This window comes from Symphodus melops (genome assembly GCF_947650265.1).
Source record: "Symphodus melops genome assembly, chromosome: 1".
Classification (NCBI taxonomy): domain Eukaryota; kingdom Metazoa; phylum Chordata; class Actinopteri; order Labriformes; family Labridae; genus Symphodus; species Symphodus melops.
In genome coordinates, this window is record NC_136691.1 from 37,321,660 (window position 1) to 37,337,311 (window position 15,652).

Sequence of the window (15,652 nt, forward strand, 5' to 3'; positions counted from 1 at the left end):
CCTCCAACAGCTCTGGTCTTCGTGGGCCCTGGTAAGGCAGCGCTTTATTAGAATTAATGTGGCACTTCAGAGGAGAGTGTCAGTGTGGCGCGTACCGAGGTGCCAGGAGAAAGAGTCCCTAGCTCTCCTCTGTCACATTGAATAAAGGCGCCGCAGCCAGCCCGGAGCTGAGATGAGCGTGGACAGCACATGACAGACCTGTTTTCCTGGGCCAAGGGAAGGCAAAGTATTCTTTATTCAATCTGCTCTCATGTTTACAGGATGAGCGATTATATTGTACATGGAGAAGATGAAGCCTCAAAGACAAGCGCAAGACAGAATGTTGTGTCAGAAGTTACCAAGAAAAACGGACGTTCGACAAAAGTCACCAGCAAACGATTGACAGTAAAATATAGATCATTAAAGTTGCCAGGTTTGGCAGACCCTTGCTGTCATTCTATTATTAATTATGTAATTGTCAGCTCGATGGCATCCAGATTTAATATATTACGTAGATGACACCCCGCTTTCTCACTTTACATGTTGGTTTTTCACCTCTGCCGCAAGCCAAGGCTCAACTCCCTGGGAAATTACACACTTATCACATTACAAATCCCAGCGCCCAAAATAATCTGATTTAATAAAGTTCCCATATAAGTCAGGAGACTCTATCTTTGGCAGGACATCACAAGTACTTTTGCACTTCTTTGTATGCCAGAAAAATAAAACAAAACTGTAGCATTTAGATGTATTTAGCCTCTAATATCTGCATGTTGTGTTGCCACATTTAGAGGTGAGTTTGCAGGGAGTGTGCTTCAGACTTGTTAGCAGTGTATTTGGTCATTTCTGCAAGGATAGATGGAAAAGGAGAGGTGGCAACATGGATGCTACTTGTACTGAGGCAGCAGGGGAGGGCATTAAAAGCTAGTTTGCATCACTCAGCGCCTCCAATTAAACACGAATAACCAGATACAAGTTCCTGTCTTCAGATGTGTTTTATGAGCTGCTGTGAAGCAGGGGAATTCTCCAGAATATACTGTACATCTCTTCGCAGTTTGGCCATCTCCACTGCATGCCTCAGTTCATTAGTGTTAAAAATGGTAAGCGTTTTACAGCCAGATGTACTTTTTAAGTCTTATTAGCATCAGATGATGTTGTTTAAGGGGCATATGAGGCTTCCAATTATATCTGTTGCGATCTAAAACAGAAGTTTCACCAATGCTTTTTTTCTTAGAGTTAGATGCAACTTTTCTCTGAGCCACAGGCCTGGCTGTTAGCCTCCTCTGTATCAAAGGCAGACATCAAAGGACTGTAGCTTCGGCACACACAGACTAATTCTTAAGACAAAATCTCCCAAACTGGACCGAAAAAGATAAACTACAGTAACAGTTCAGTCATAATGCACAGATGTCCATCCTTGGAGCTGCTTGGAGTTAGCGTTGAAGGGAAAAGAATCTTAGCATTAGTAATGAGTTTGTTACATTACATTCACATTTATTTTGGCCAATGGCTACAGCGTTTTAAATGTCTTAACATTTAAACTGAGTAATCTATCCTCTTGATGCTCCTCTGAAGGTTGGAGTAAGCACTGGTGGTAAACACATCTTAACAGTAGCGTAACAAAACACATGCTTAGCTTTTAATCACCAAAACCAAGTGAGTTACTTACACAATCCATTGTGGTAGAGTTTCAGAAGGTTTGTATCTTAAAACTTCTTAAAAATCTAATAAGAAGTAAAGAAGCATTACAATCAGTTGATTCAATGACTTGTTGTCTGAGCAACTCATTTGGCTTGCCTGCAGTCCTTTCGTATTTCATTTGACAGCATGACTTTGCTAAAAGTAAATATGTCCACCTCTACACGGACACAGTCACAGCTTCTTTGGCTTCTAATTTGGTGTTGGACTGGTTTTAATGGATTCATCTTGAGCCATAGCACAGCCAAGAACAAAGCCCTTTAGCATTTCCCAGTATGGGGAGGTGTAGCAAGGCCAGGCTGTTCTCCCCAATCCCCTTACTGTGCTGTCACTATTCATTCACGCTCTGCCCTTCCTCCGCGCGCCACAACCTCAACAGCCGCATCGCTCATGATAGAAAACAATGAGTGTGATTTGTGAACTCTCGCCGTCTTTGTAATTTCATCAGTGTAATGGGATTATATTTCAAATCACCACTCCTTTGTTCATTACACATTTAAACTCCTCTGACAGACAAAAACTTAAATAAAATGTGCATGTCAACCCTGGTTGACTTTGCCCGCTCCCGCACTTGATTAGACAAACAGCGTAGCGCGGCTGCGGAACGGGGGAAATAATGTGCTCATTTATTCATTTTTCAGACAAGTCACAATAGATTTTTAACGACCAGTGTCTGACCTCCCTTAGGTACTTCTTGCTTAGGGGGGTTAATAAAGCTGAACACTGTGGTGCTTTTGGAGCAAGCCGAGAAGAGGTCTGTGATGAAATAAAGACAGGACCAAATCAAGAGTCTCCGAAAGCCCGCTCGAACCCCAGAGAGAGCACAGGAACGTGGGGGTGGAGGTGGTATTGGGGGTTGAGGCTGGAAAAAGAGACTGGTATTCCACTTAGATTCCAATTCCACAGGTCTCTGAGGGACAATTAAACCAAGTGAGGAAGAAGTACTCTCTTTCTCAATGCACTGGGGCGTGCATATTAGACGCTGCAACCATGGAGATACACTCACACGGAGAGGAGTCTGCCAAGATTTAACTGGGAGGCTTGTAAAAGCTGCTCTGAAAACTTCATACTGACATTTCAGAACACACAAAGATTTCACTGAATAGTTCTTCAATTTAAACCCAAGTTGTGTGCAGTTAAAGAAGCTTCTGTACATCAGGGCAACATTAAAAGAAAAGTGTTTGTGCAATGAGAAGTTGCATAATATTTAGGGTTTAAAGTAGAATGTAGGCTCTTTGCAAGCCAATTAAATGTACAGCCAGACTTTTTTAGATGTGGGTTATCTGGGGAAAATGTCAAAAGTTTTGGCTCACCACACAAACACACACACACACACACACATGCACACGCACAAACACACACAGACATACCGAGCAAAAGAGAGGGAGTCTGTGCAGATGTGCTGCCACTACACATCCATCTTGTTTTCCCGCCTAGCTCAGTGCTCTATTTGTCTGAATCTATGTCATTTTAGCTCACTCAGGTCAACGGCAATTCAACCTCCTCTTTCGTCTGAGGCACTTCAGAATCATAATGTGATGCATGTGGGATAGGAACCTGCTAAACACAGTCGCTGTCACTGCTCAGACATCGCTGGATATAAACGATATGAGCCCTGCTGCCTGCCTTCCCCACTCGGAGCCGTACTACATCCTGTTTCCACCTGTCCATGATGGTGCAAACATCCTCTCCCACACTTTCAGGTAGTGCTCACAATGTGTCACAGCATTGGAATGAAATCACACCTCCAGAAACAGCAGAGAAAGAATAATTCTCAGGAATAGTAACAGGAGGATTTGTTCGTAACAGACAATATTTCGTGCTTTCTCTGCGCTCAGCCTTGTTTGTCTCTGCATCGTTGGTGCAGCTCTCTGCGGCGTCTCTTGGGAATGAGGTAAATTAGATCCTACCTGATAATTAGCAAAGTTCAGAGCAAACTAAAATGTGCCCCACTCTCTTCTTGCTCCCCACCACATGCAGCTTTCTCTTAGCAACTAATTAAGTCCGCCTCTGAGGTTTTCAGACAGCATCAGTGCTGGATGCTGCAACAGCAGAATTAAAAAAAACAACAGCAAGAAGGATGAAAATAAAGAGTGAGGGTTTCATTTTTATCATGCTTTTCTGTTTCATCTTTTTATACTGACGAATAAAATATGACAATGGTATTCCTGGAGGGAATATTATTATTTCACACTTGGATGCATTCTTCAAATAGAAATAACAGTGTTGGCCGCTATTACACTCTGTAGCAAATAGTGAAGCACCCTCTGTCCATAATGTTCTTTAATTATTATAATGTCATCATCCATATCCGGCAATGTTGCATGAAAAAGAAACAGCAGAGCACACCGGGTATTAAATGCAAATCACTAATCTCCACACAGCTGAAAGAAATCACAGCACACAGACAGCATTATTAGTGATGTTATCAACACTGGTACAAATCTTATATGAGACTTATATGGTTGCAGAACTGGGTATAATGCCTTTTTTAGCTTCATATTATTCAGTTGGGATTTAAATAGTTGAGGAATACCAATTTTATGTTTTTAGTCATCCTAATATGTTGCATCAAACTGATTATGAATCAAATAGTATCAGTATTTGTATCAATTATTAATTTGATTTACTTAACATTACATTACATTTTAACAATGAAACTTGTTACTTAAAGCGAATCGCAAGTTTTTTTTTTTTTTTTTTTTTTTTTTATCTTAACATATTACATATTACATAACATATACTTTTTGGTAATGGGGTCCAACTGTCAAGTTATGATTGATGGATTGTATTTTACTGATTGGATGACCAAAAAGTGCCTGACCCTCGTGTGTTTATATGTCACCAGACATTTGGTTACAGTGGTTTCACATTTCATGACATAACAAAGTTGTATGTTCCTTTCACAGCTCTGTCTAAATATTGTATTATGTTTTTTCTTCCAAGGTTTGCAGATAAAAGCTACTAAAAAAAAGGTTCCTCTATAAAGCACAGCTCAAGTTTATCAATGCATGCACTCAGTCATTTAACCAGAAGGAATCAAGAATAAATGAAAAAAGGAAAACATGTTTGTAAAGAGTGAATCATCAATAAACGCATTGATTAACACAGCTAAATAAGGATAAAACAAAAAAAAAGAAAAACACTTTTTTTATGATTTAATTCACTGGACCCTTGTCACCCAGGCCTATTAATTATATCAGAATCAACTCAATTGTTGCCATAACTGGCTAATGTTAATCAAGCAAATGTTTATTTATTTATTTTAGTGTAAGAGTCTGGTTCAAGTACAGTTAAAAAGAAGCTAATTGTAATCTGTCATAAACGTTGAGTTAAACACTTGAATACAAGTTGCTCATTAGAGACGCTTGAGCCACCAGGCCTCTGATGACTCGCAGTGTAAATGGAGTCGGCTCTAAAAGGAAACCCAGCAGCCTCCTTGATAAGGCTCTCGGCTGCACTGAGACTGTTTGTGATGTGCAATCCATGAGAGACGAGAGGAAGCAAGGCAGGCAGGCAGTCATTATTTTCTCCACAATTACCTGAAGTCCTTGATAACGAGCAAAAAAAAAAAACTGCCATATAATTAGAAAAACACCAGCAACACCATTATTGTCAGGAGAACACAACAGTATAATGAAGCAATTATAAATGAGCAGCTTTGTGCTTGTCATTAATTTCTGCTTTTAAGGTTGTGGAGATGAAGCATGGCTGAACGTCAGAGCGGATGTTTAGGTGGGTGAGGCTATGAGGAGAGCACTCTGGGGTGTTTTGTGTGTGTGTGTGTGTGTGTGTATTGGGGGGGCACTGCTGGTGATGAGTCCAGCAAGTCTCAGAATGGAGCAAATGTCTACTGGGGGACACTTGAAACACATTATAATAACCTTCGATCATGCATGTGCAGCTAATGCTTTCAGTCTGAAATGTGTATTTACGAATATGTCCGGATGAGGCCATGCAAGGTCCACAGACGGCCAAAAATCATCATCACGCTGTGTACAAGTTGTTTATTTTGAATTAAGTGGAAGATGCGCAGTTGCCAAATGAAAAGTAATGAGGAAAAGTCCATGCTGGGTGAGGAGCTTGCCCTTTTCGCACATTATCACAGAGATTGATCTCTGTTTCTTTTCCTCACACCCTTATGTGGTCTAAATTGAGCGATACCACATTTGAAATTCATAAATATTTTCCTTTGAAATGTATAGTGGGATCCTGATGCAGCCATGCAATTAGGTAACGTGTTGCATTTCATTAAAAAAATATATTTTCCAATCACTGAGTGGATTAGAGACATGTCTTTTTATTAATGAGCCTTTTCCCCCTCTTTGATTTCTGCACATATTGAAATGAGTGGAGACAAGCTGAAATCCCAGTTTCCTCCTGATATGTCAGCACCGCAGCGAGCGCGGCTTGTTTGCTGTCTCAGAGGATTCAAACTGAGAAAAAGGTGAGCAAATAAGATCAGCAGTGAGTGAGTGAAGTCACTCTGATTCATTGAAGAAGAACTCCACAGCTTTGTCCTCCACAGTTAGAAATGCCATCTTATTAACACATTCTACAGCACACTTCATCATATTGTCTCAGGAAGGCAATTGTATGGAAGGGGCAATTAGGACGGAGAAGCTGTGAGGTTGCCATTATTTTGGATTTTAATGACCACGCAATACGGAGCTAGATGTAGAAATGAGGGCTACAATACTACAATTATGCATAATCTGGCAGATCTTAGCACACCCCCCACACTCCTCTTCCTTACGCTTTTGAATAAATTTACATGGAAATGCACCTCGGCCTAATTTATTCAGAAAAATTAGAATATACATTACAAATATTTCCATAGAAGACATCAGCAACATGCGGTAGGGAATTTAATGACTTATTTCTTTGTATTCATGCTTATGGATCAGGTTTGGGGGAGGGCGCCTCCCCCCAAGCAGGACACAGATAAATAATTAAACACAGGTGTATGTATTGGTATTTATATTCACCTTTCATTCTTTTCAACCTGCTGTGCCATACCTTCTAAAGGAAAAGAAAGCTTTACGGCCCATAACTCCAGAGAGAATACACGGTGTGTGTGTGTGTGTGTGTGTGTGTGTGTGTGTGTGTGTGTGTGTGTGTTTGCTGTGAAACCAAGAGTGTATGAGCAACTTGTAATGGCAAGATGCATGAGTCTGGACAGAACCCAAAAGCAGAGATTATTGACATGGATGCTCCACCATTAATAAGCGGCTGTATCCTTTTGTGTTCGGGGTCGCCATGGCTGCAGTTAACCATAACTTGTCAAGGCTGCTGCAGCCGCACAATGCGTACCTCATGCATCTCCTGTCAGCAGGCATAATTCCTGGATGCTGGCACGCCACTGATTTCTGCATAAGTGATGCGAGCCTTCGAGTAGAGTTAGGAGCACGAGTCTTTTGCCATTGAGAGATGTTCATCATTCTTGATCTGGCTCTGTCAGGACCTGGTGTTTTAGTGCCTCTCACGATTAGGCAGAATTGACAGGCCAAGAAGGCAGTGAATAGCAAAAATGTGTGCAACTAAGGGGGTGTGGTGTGGGCTGCAGGGTGAAGTGGAGTGTGGCCGCCATTTAATCTGCAATTTATCAGTTTAGGCTGCACCATGTAACATCAGGGAGATTACATTCCTGAGAGAAGGAGCTCCATCTCCCCCTCCATCCTCTCCTACTCCTCCCCTATCTCCTCTTGAATACCTCCTAATATCGTCTGACGGCACAATGCTGAGGACAAAGAGGGAGGACTGTCTTTATTGTTGCCATTATTGTTTCTGAAACCCTTAATTAATATATAGTATTGTGAACTCCTCTGCAAGGAAGCAATGAAGTGCCAATGACAGAGAGACAGAGCATAAGAGGTTTTTCTGCAGAGACACGTCTTTTATAGAGGCTGTTAGTCATGAGGAGAAAGTTCAGCCACATTTAACATGCACAAGCACACAAACTGCACATGCATTCACACATGCACACGCTGCTATTGATGTGTGCACATGACCTCTGACAACACTGATCACGTTGGGCCAATAAATGCTTAATTGCCATTTTTCCGTTGGGCTGCTTTATTGATGTCATTTCAAAAGTGATTAATATGAACTGTTAACTAGCTGTAGCATTAAGGGTAAAAAAAACTGAACTGGCATTTCACATCGAATGTGTTCCTTTGATTTTTCTTACACTGTAGAACTAGAATGTGTTCTAAAATTATTCATATTACTGTATTAAATGACAAAAATATTTTTCTTGAATGTTTGCGTCTGTATTTCCAAAGTGATGTGCAAAGAATAACTAGTTTCTGGACCTGAAATTGATGTATATGTATTGCAGTATTTCATAATTGCAGTAGGGCACAGGGTTTCATATTTGTTAAATATCTTAGTCTAAGTATACCAAAATATTTTCACTAATTCTCACACCTTGCACATCCTGTATGGTGTACAAAAAGGACTGTTAACAGGGTCACTCACTTTATTAATATACACTGGATGACTAAAGCAACAGCAGGCTTACAAGTCCAGTTTTTATCTCTGGTTGTGGGAGGGCAGGAGCCGAAATATGAAGACGATGGCTTACAGGAAGGAAACTCGTGGCAGCCTGATATTAAAATGGTTCAGGAGTCAAGTAGAACAAGTCAAGTAGCTGGAGGGCAATCAGAAGAGAGAGAAAGAGGAAGGAAAGAACGGGTCATTCTTAAAAGCTAATGGACTGTCAATAATAGTTTTGTACTATATTTAATAGAATGGAATATGTTAGCTGCTAGTCAACACTGCTTTAAGTCATTTGCTGTCTTATTTTAGCAAGATTATCAACCAAGAATGAACACAAAGATATTTACAGGACCAATTTTATTGACATACTATTTGTTACAACAGCAGCAATCTTCCAATAAAAATATTTGTTTCTGTATAAATTGTTTTAATTTGTTCTTTGCTGTTTATAACGTCTTTAAACAATTCTATTCTTACATATTTTTATTTTCCTGCGTCTTAGTAACTTTATCAGTGTTTGTCTACCAGCTGTTGCGATCACAGCTTCCCACAGCTGTAGCTTTCTGTGTTGCATGTCGACCAGATGGACTGTAGCCTGAATACCAGGTCATGCAGGGCTCAACATACAGAAAAAGCAGCCAAAGCTTAACATTTCCATTAGGGCATTTGTGCATTTAAAATTGTGTGTAGTAGACAGTGCACAGACACATTAGTGCAATTTATTGCTCCATAATCAGCCTTTATCAAGCATGCCTGTATCCAACGGGTTATTTTCTAGACATTCCCCTGAAGAGGAAGTAGCGTATGACCCGCTACACTTATCTGCACAGCCTCTCTGCAGCGACAGAGAGCCTGATCCATCCTGAAAGGGGGATTGAACTCTCACAAGATGAAGACATGACATCTCAGGCTTACTTGATGTCAATGATAGGACAGCTCACTTGTAGATCGGGCATGTTGCCAGCGAGCTCTCTCTGGGTCCTGAACGCAGCGTCTGAACAGAGGCCAACGACACAGATGACACCCAGGGAAGCCCAGTCACCTGTTGCTTAAGGACAGAATAATCAAAGTGGGTCATACAAGGACACTGGCCACACAGTTTGTGTTGGGAGATGATGTGCTCATTTCATGTATGTGGTTGCAAGCATGTGCTTTTTGAGCTAAGGCCTGATATCCATCCCCGTGACAGAGATCATCAGCATCAGCAGCAGATCTTCAGCCTGGATCATGTTCACCATGGAGACCTTTGCCATGCAGCATAACCATGGTACAAAAAACCTCTCTGCCAACACATTTCTGATCATTGATTTGAAAATGTTTAAATAAGAAAAAATGTAAATGACACCTTAGCATTTTTCTGAGAAAAACAAGGGTCATTTTATTACGAACAAATAACAACTGTATTGATTTACATGCATGTTACTGCTGCCCTTAGGGGAGTGTTCGCGTGAAACCTCCCTAACAATACTGCTTAATTGCAACCTCAATGAAACATGCACGCTCAATCAGAGACAGAGTTTACTGTCCAATTTATGGAAATGCATGAAAGGGGCCTGTGTTTTGTTGCAGGCTACACCTGCACTTGTCAAGGTACTCAAGTACGTCGGATAATTGGCTGTTGATTGCTGCCATTAACATGTGATGCCTAAGTGCATCTAATTCCTGTTCTATTTCTGCCGTTCAATTTGGTGTCACCACCACCCACTCTTTATTTCTCATAGGTGATTAGCTTTGCCAGGGAAATTGTTCTTTTTCTAATGATATAAGCACAATATAAGGAAGTAGCAGCAGTCTCACAAGTGCCACTGTAACTGACACCTTTGCCTAATTGATGCCCTTTGTGCTGAGCAGAGATGGAAAAGGTGGGGAGGGGGTATTTATTTATTTATTTCATTTTATGCAAAATAAGATAGAATTAAAAGTAGGCTATAAAGTCTGAATATACGTTTCTTTTTGGTTTACTGTGTTTTCATGTTTTATTATTAACTCTCTAAAGCTAGCTTATAATAAACAAGAGATCTGCTTTTATGTTTTTTTAGGACACATCTCCTTTTCACCTCTTTGCATTTAAAGCTGGACTCATCACAAAGAGTTGTGTTCACTTTTTCTATTTCCATCTCTTACAGTGTCTCCACCTCAGGACACACATCCTTGGTATCCCTTTGACTTTAATCTCCTCCTCTGCCTGTGTCCTCGCGGCTATCATTTAGGTTTTAATATGTGTTGCGTATTTGACATTTGCCTTCATTTAGACCCCCCTCTTCCTCTTCTTCGGTGCCCCCCACATTTAATTTAATTGACGTGCTGCTACCTTGACGTTTATTCTGCCCTTAGTAAAGATTCCCGCCACAGCCAGCAGGTTGATAAGAACATATGAACCTGTAGCCAATCATATCATGGAAAGAGGGCGCGTGATGTTATTCGGACACAATGAGGAAAATACGACTAGAAATCTTAGTCAACAACAGACCATTTCATGGGATAACTCATAAAAATATGAACATGTTTTTTCTTTGCCTTTCATGTAGGCTATACGCTGCCTAGGGTTGAGTGTGACGTTCATTGTCCATCCTATAAAAATGCCCTTTATGCCTACTGAAATAATAATATAGACAGTAATGATGATGATTGAGACGAAACATATGTCATAGCCTACATGTTTTTTTTTGTTGTTTTTTTTTGGACGAATCCCCATAAACAAAGCAGATCCAGTTCCAGACAGCGAGTGGTTTCAAATGTCAGGCCGTCGTGCCCTGAGGTATTCTTTGTCTGAGCGAGCCGTTCTCAGATCAGATCTGCACACCGTCGACAGGAATGGTGCGTCTGCCATCTGCAGGCCACACAGGGAGAGACGCGCACACGTGCAGTGCACAACACACTCAGACGTGAAGCAAGCTGACGCAGGTTGTCCTCGGCTGCATGGTCTGCATGTTATTCCTGGATTACAAACAAACTGGCAAAAATAAAGCAACTTGTTCTAAACACTGTAAATCAGGTTACACTTGATTCAAGCCTTCATCCAATTGTGTATGCGACCTGTTCAGCAGACAATAAACGGCCTCTATTATAAACTGTGACATGTAAGACTACTCTTGTATAGTCAGTATGTAGGCTGTATTGAAGGTAGTCTCTGCACCATTCTCGATAAGAAAATGAAGCATCATACTGAATAGTGTCGATCAGTGGTTTGAATGGGACTCTATGGAGACTGTAGAGTGGGAATACTTTGCACTGCACCACTGGGTGTAGGTTTACCTTTTGTCATGGCATAGTAGGCTACATTATTTTTTTAATACTGTATTGTCACTTCAGCAGGACCTTTTTAAGGATCTACTACGGAAAACATTCACTATAATACATGTTTGTTTGTTTTTTTTATCACAATGTGAATGGGAATTTTATTGTCCAATGAGAAAGTCCACAATCGCTTCCTTCTGATGTGTTCAATGACTTCCCATTGTTGAGTCAAGTTAGTTTACTTTATAGTATGTCTTTAAAACGTACTGTGGGTGATACAGGATACAGTTTAGCAGGAGGTGTACTTCTTCCTGCTATGCTGCAACCAGGAAGTTGTGTAGCAGACCACCATGTGAAGTCATGCATGAGCCCCGCTGGACTGATCATCTGTCATCCCACAGCCATCTGTGAGACCCCTCAGGCCTGTTTTTGTCTGACATCAATATAAACTTAAATGAGTGCAAACGTCCCCCATTTTAATGGTCTTCTTCTTCACATCATAAAACATCACCTGCATAGCAAACTCAACTTGCACCAATTATGTGCGATATTGCTACAGCTAAAGATGGTAATAGCCAATGATAATACAGTATGTGTAGCAGCATTATAGACAACAAAATTGAGCCTGCTTGTCTTTCAAGTCAGCCAAGTGCCACATAGTCAAAAGATCCAATCTCCAAATCTGGCCTATCTAGCCATTGGCTTATGCAACTAATTAACTTCACACACCGGAATTTGAATTTAAATTAACACATGCAAGATATCATCAGGGGACACAAAGCACCCCGCAAAGAAGTTTATGATGAAAAAAAGATGAGTATTAGAGAAGGCAAGCGGTGAAGTAAGGAGGGCTTTTTGATGAGGGGATATCTCCAATTACAATCCAGCGTACACTTGTCAGCAGTAATGAAATGTTTGCTGAGAGGTTGCTATTTGTGGCTGCTAGATTGGATGATGCCGCTCCACTGCCCCCACTAACAATTATATTCTGTGCATAAATTTCTCCATCTCCTCTTTTGTGTGAACTGTTGGACAGATATACCTACAACTGTGCAGTGATAATGAAAGTGTTGTGCGTGTACAGTACAGTAGGTACGACATTCTCATCCTGCAGACGAGAATGTCTCAAGAGCTTTAAAAGAAATTTAAAAAAAAAAAAAAAAGGGAAAAACTTCTGCTTCTTTATTGTTTTAAAGAATTACATAATGCATTGATCACAGTAAAGACAAACCGACTTTCCCCGCATGTCATAATTGTGCAAGCTTACAGTTAAATGTAAAATTAGATGTAAGATGTTAAACTTTTATTTTCCTCTGCTCAGCCTTTCGACTCAATTGTACAGGGAGCAGAGCAGTAAAGCTTTGAGGAACAGACCTGCTCTTTGGTCTGCTGACTTTGCATACAATCAGAGCTAAAGTTAAAGTTGCTATTACAGTGGTGTATATAAATAATGTGTCGATTTCATCAGTATGTCACTTGTTGTCTGTATAGCTGCAGAGACGGGCTGTCTGTGGAGAAACATAAGCCAGGTCCCAAATAATTTCATCAGGTTTGTGTAGTATGAATTTCCATCACATAAACCTAATTAGCATAGACGCAACCTGCAACTTGATTTTCCAGTGCATGGTTTTCTCATCAAATTGATTACAGAGTACACCGCCAAGACACGGATACATGTGGTGCATATGCTACTGTTGACAGACAAAGAACCCCTGCCTTTTTGATGTACCTGTAAAATCATCAGCTTGAAAGAGTAACAGTCAGGTGAAAAACTAAACTACTCAAATATTATTCTAACCACAATATGTTCACGTTTATGACCGCAAAGGCTAGAAGTAATGAAAAATGCACTGCTCCCTGTAAATTTGTTCAGGAAAACGCATCTGTTCTGTGCAAAATAAATCATCGTGTTCTGATATGCAAGTATCACAGACACAAAGAGGAGCTTTGCATCCTCTTGCAGGTTCAATTACTGGCCTGTGGCAGATAGTAATCCTATTCTACTGTTTATCATAATAGAGGAGCTACAGACCAACCAACGACTTCATGCAAGAGGAGGCAGAGGGTCAAGCAATCCCACACTCAGCTCACACACGCGCACGCTCACTAGATAAAAACCACACACGTACTACACCAATCACTGTAGCATAAAGTCAGTAACAAGTCAATAGTGTTGATTATTTGCTCTTCTATCTTTTCGTTTTGTGCTGTCAGGTTGTTTGCCAAGAAAAGTAACTGGGGTACTAAAACTATCATACAAGTGGCAAGTCAAAAGAAAGAAGAAGCAGAGGATTTCAGGACAGGGGGAGTGTTAAGCTATTTCCGGATAATTAAAGACATGCGTGTACTATAATTGGAAAGGTACAATGGCACTGGGATAACACAGCTCGCCAAATAGAAAGAAAAGAAATAGAAGTGCACATAAGCAAAAGTCCCTTTCTTGAAACTTAGGAGGAGGTAGAGAGCTAATATCCAATAGTCTGCCCAAGTAGACGTGGCATCTCAGGTATCAAATTAGCAACTAAAATGTCTTTGTTCGCTGACAAACGTGTGCGTTATTTAAGGGTGATGTTACCAAACCATCACAGTAGCTCAATATCCAAATTTACTCCCCTCCCCCTGAATGTTTCACTGTTTTTACCCAGTGCAAAAAAATGATCCAGAGCTCTGTTGTCAACCAATTCAGGACAGTAACTGTATACAGGCTGATATCAGGCTCATTGGTTCCAACTCTGAGGTAGGATCTAGTATACCAGAGGGGATATTTATTGAAGTGCATTAAAGGGACTGAACCTTGACAATCAGTGATGTGGTGACGCGTGGTTGTCCGTTGGAGTGTTTGTACGTGGTGGTCAGGTGGGGATAATACCTATCCTGGGTTTAAAAACAAAGAAGCTAAAAATAATCACATGTACAAGGCGCCCAACATCAAAGGCACTGTATTCAATATTTTCATAAAATGCCACCACTTCTCTGTACACATTCAACCCTGTTTCCTGACCGCCCAGCGTCCCCCACACATGGGCTACTCATCACTAAGGTGCCTTTCCTAACTCGAGCTTTTCTAGCAAGTTTATAACAATAACACAGCTTGCCTCAGACATCTCAACTGGGCACGATTGGATTTTTTTTCTTTTTTTTTTTTTTCTTCAAATGAGATAAAGAATTAAATAGAATTACAGAAATAAATACATTTTATTTCATATAAATATGTGGGCCCTTATGTCCAAATTCTCACTGACACATTTGTGTTTGGGAATAAGATGAAGTAAACAATTCATGAAAGAAGCTGCCCGACTGTTTGATACACTAACTCTCTGAGTATTATGGTTTTTGTGAATTCATATCAGTGTTTATGAGTCTGTAAATCCCATCAGTAACCATCACGCACTGTAAATCCCCACGTTACAATGAATTTAATGAACATTATACTGTAATTTAATTGGAAGCCCTTCCCTCTCACTCAGGGGGAAATAACGATCAGTGATCACATCAAGGAAGTCTGGTCCCTTTATATAGGATTATCTTTTAGGTTGATTTAATGTCATATTAATAGCTGTGTTTATATACAATTCCTAACACAGACCCCAAAAGTTAAACATGAATAAGGAGACAAAAGAGGAGAAATCTAAATCAGGTTCAAAGTTAACATCTGGCCAATTTTTTCCCCAAGGCTGTTTTTTTTTTTTTTTTTTCCTCAGACAGCTAAAACCTGGATTTGTCCACTTACAGCAATATATATTTTGTAATCTTTCAACGTCTCTGGCTATGTACAAGCTATACAAATAAAGAGCAGGCTGAGGGCCAGGTTTGAGAAGCTGTGCAGAGGGAGCAGTTGGTTGGGAAGTCTCCCAGTCTCCCGGCTCCTTCCCCCGCAGTCTGCCCATACAGGTGGCTGTTCTGCTTCACTTGCGATCGTCGATGGTCTTAATGAATTCCAGCGCTGCGGTGAACTGCATCCACCAATAGCACTCCTCCCCACTCAGCCGGCTGGCATAGAAATTATTGATGTACTGAACGGTGGACAGCAGGCAGGGCGGGTTTGCCTGGAGGGGAGGAGATGTGGGGATGGGCTCACATTAGCAGCTGAAAGACGCTCACGCTACGCCGTACAGATTTTAATCATAAATATGTAAAATATATCCACGCAGGTTAGCAAACTGCACTCGTCTGGGGAAGAATATCATGTTTATTCTTCGTCTTCATTCATCAAAAAAACCACAATTAGTAATCAAAC

The 15,652-nt window shown here is 40.6% G+C and overlaps 1 protein-coding gene across 4 annotated transcripts in view; it reads right to left on the minus strand.

The window, feature by feature from the left end:
- Positions 1–12,582: 12,582 nt before the first annotated feature.
- The window catches only part of gapvd1 (GTPase activating protein and VPS9 domains 1), a 31,979-nt gene continuing 28,909 nt past the window's right edge, over positions 12,583–15,652 (minus strand). For all 4 annotated transcript variants that reach the window (XM_079370888.1, XM_079370887.1, XM_079370890.1 and 1 more), the window contains one exon: positions 12,583–15,461. In XM_079370888.1, coding sequence (XP_079227014.1) covers positions 15,321–15,461 — 141 coding nt within the window. In that variant the 3' untranslated portion in view covers positions 12,583–15,320. The remainder of the gene's footprint in view (positions 15,462–15,652) is intronic.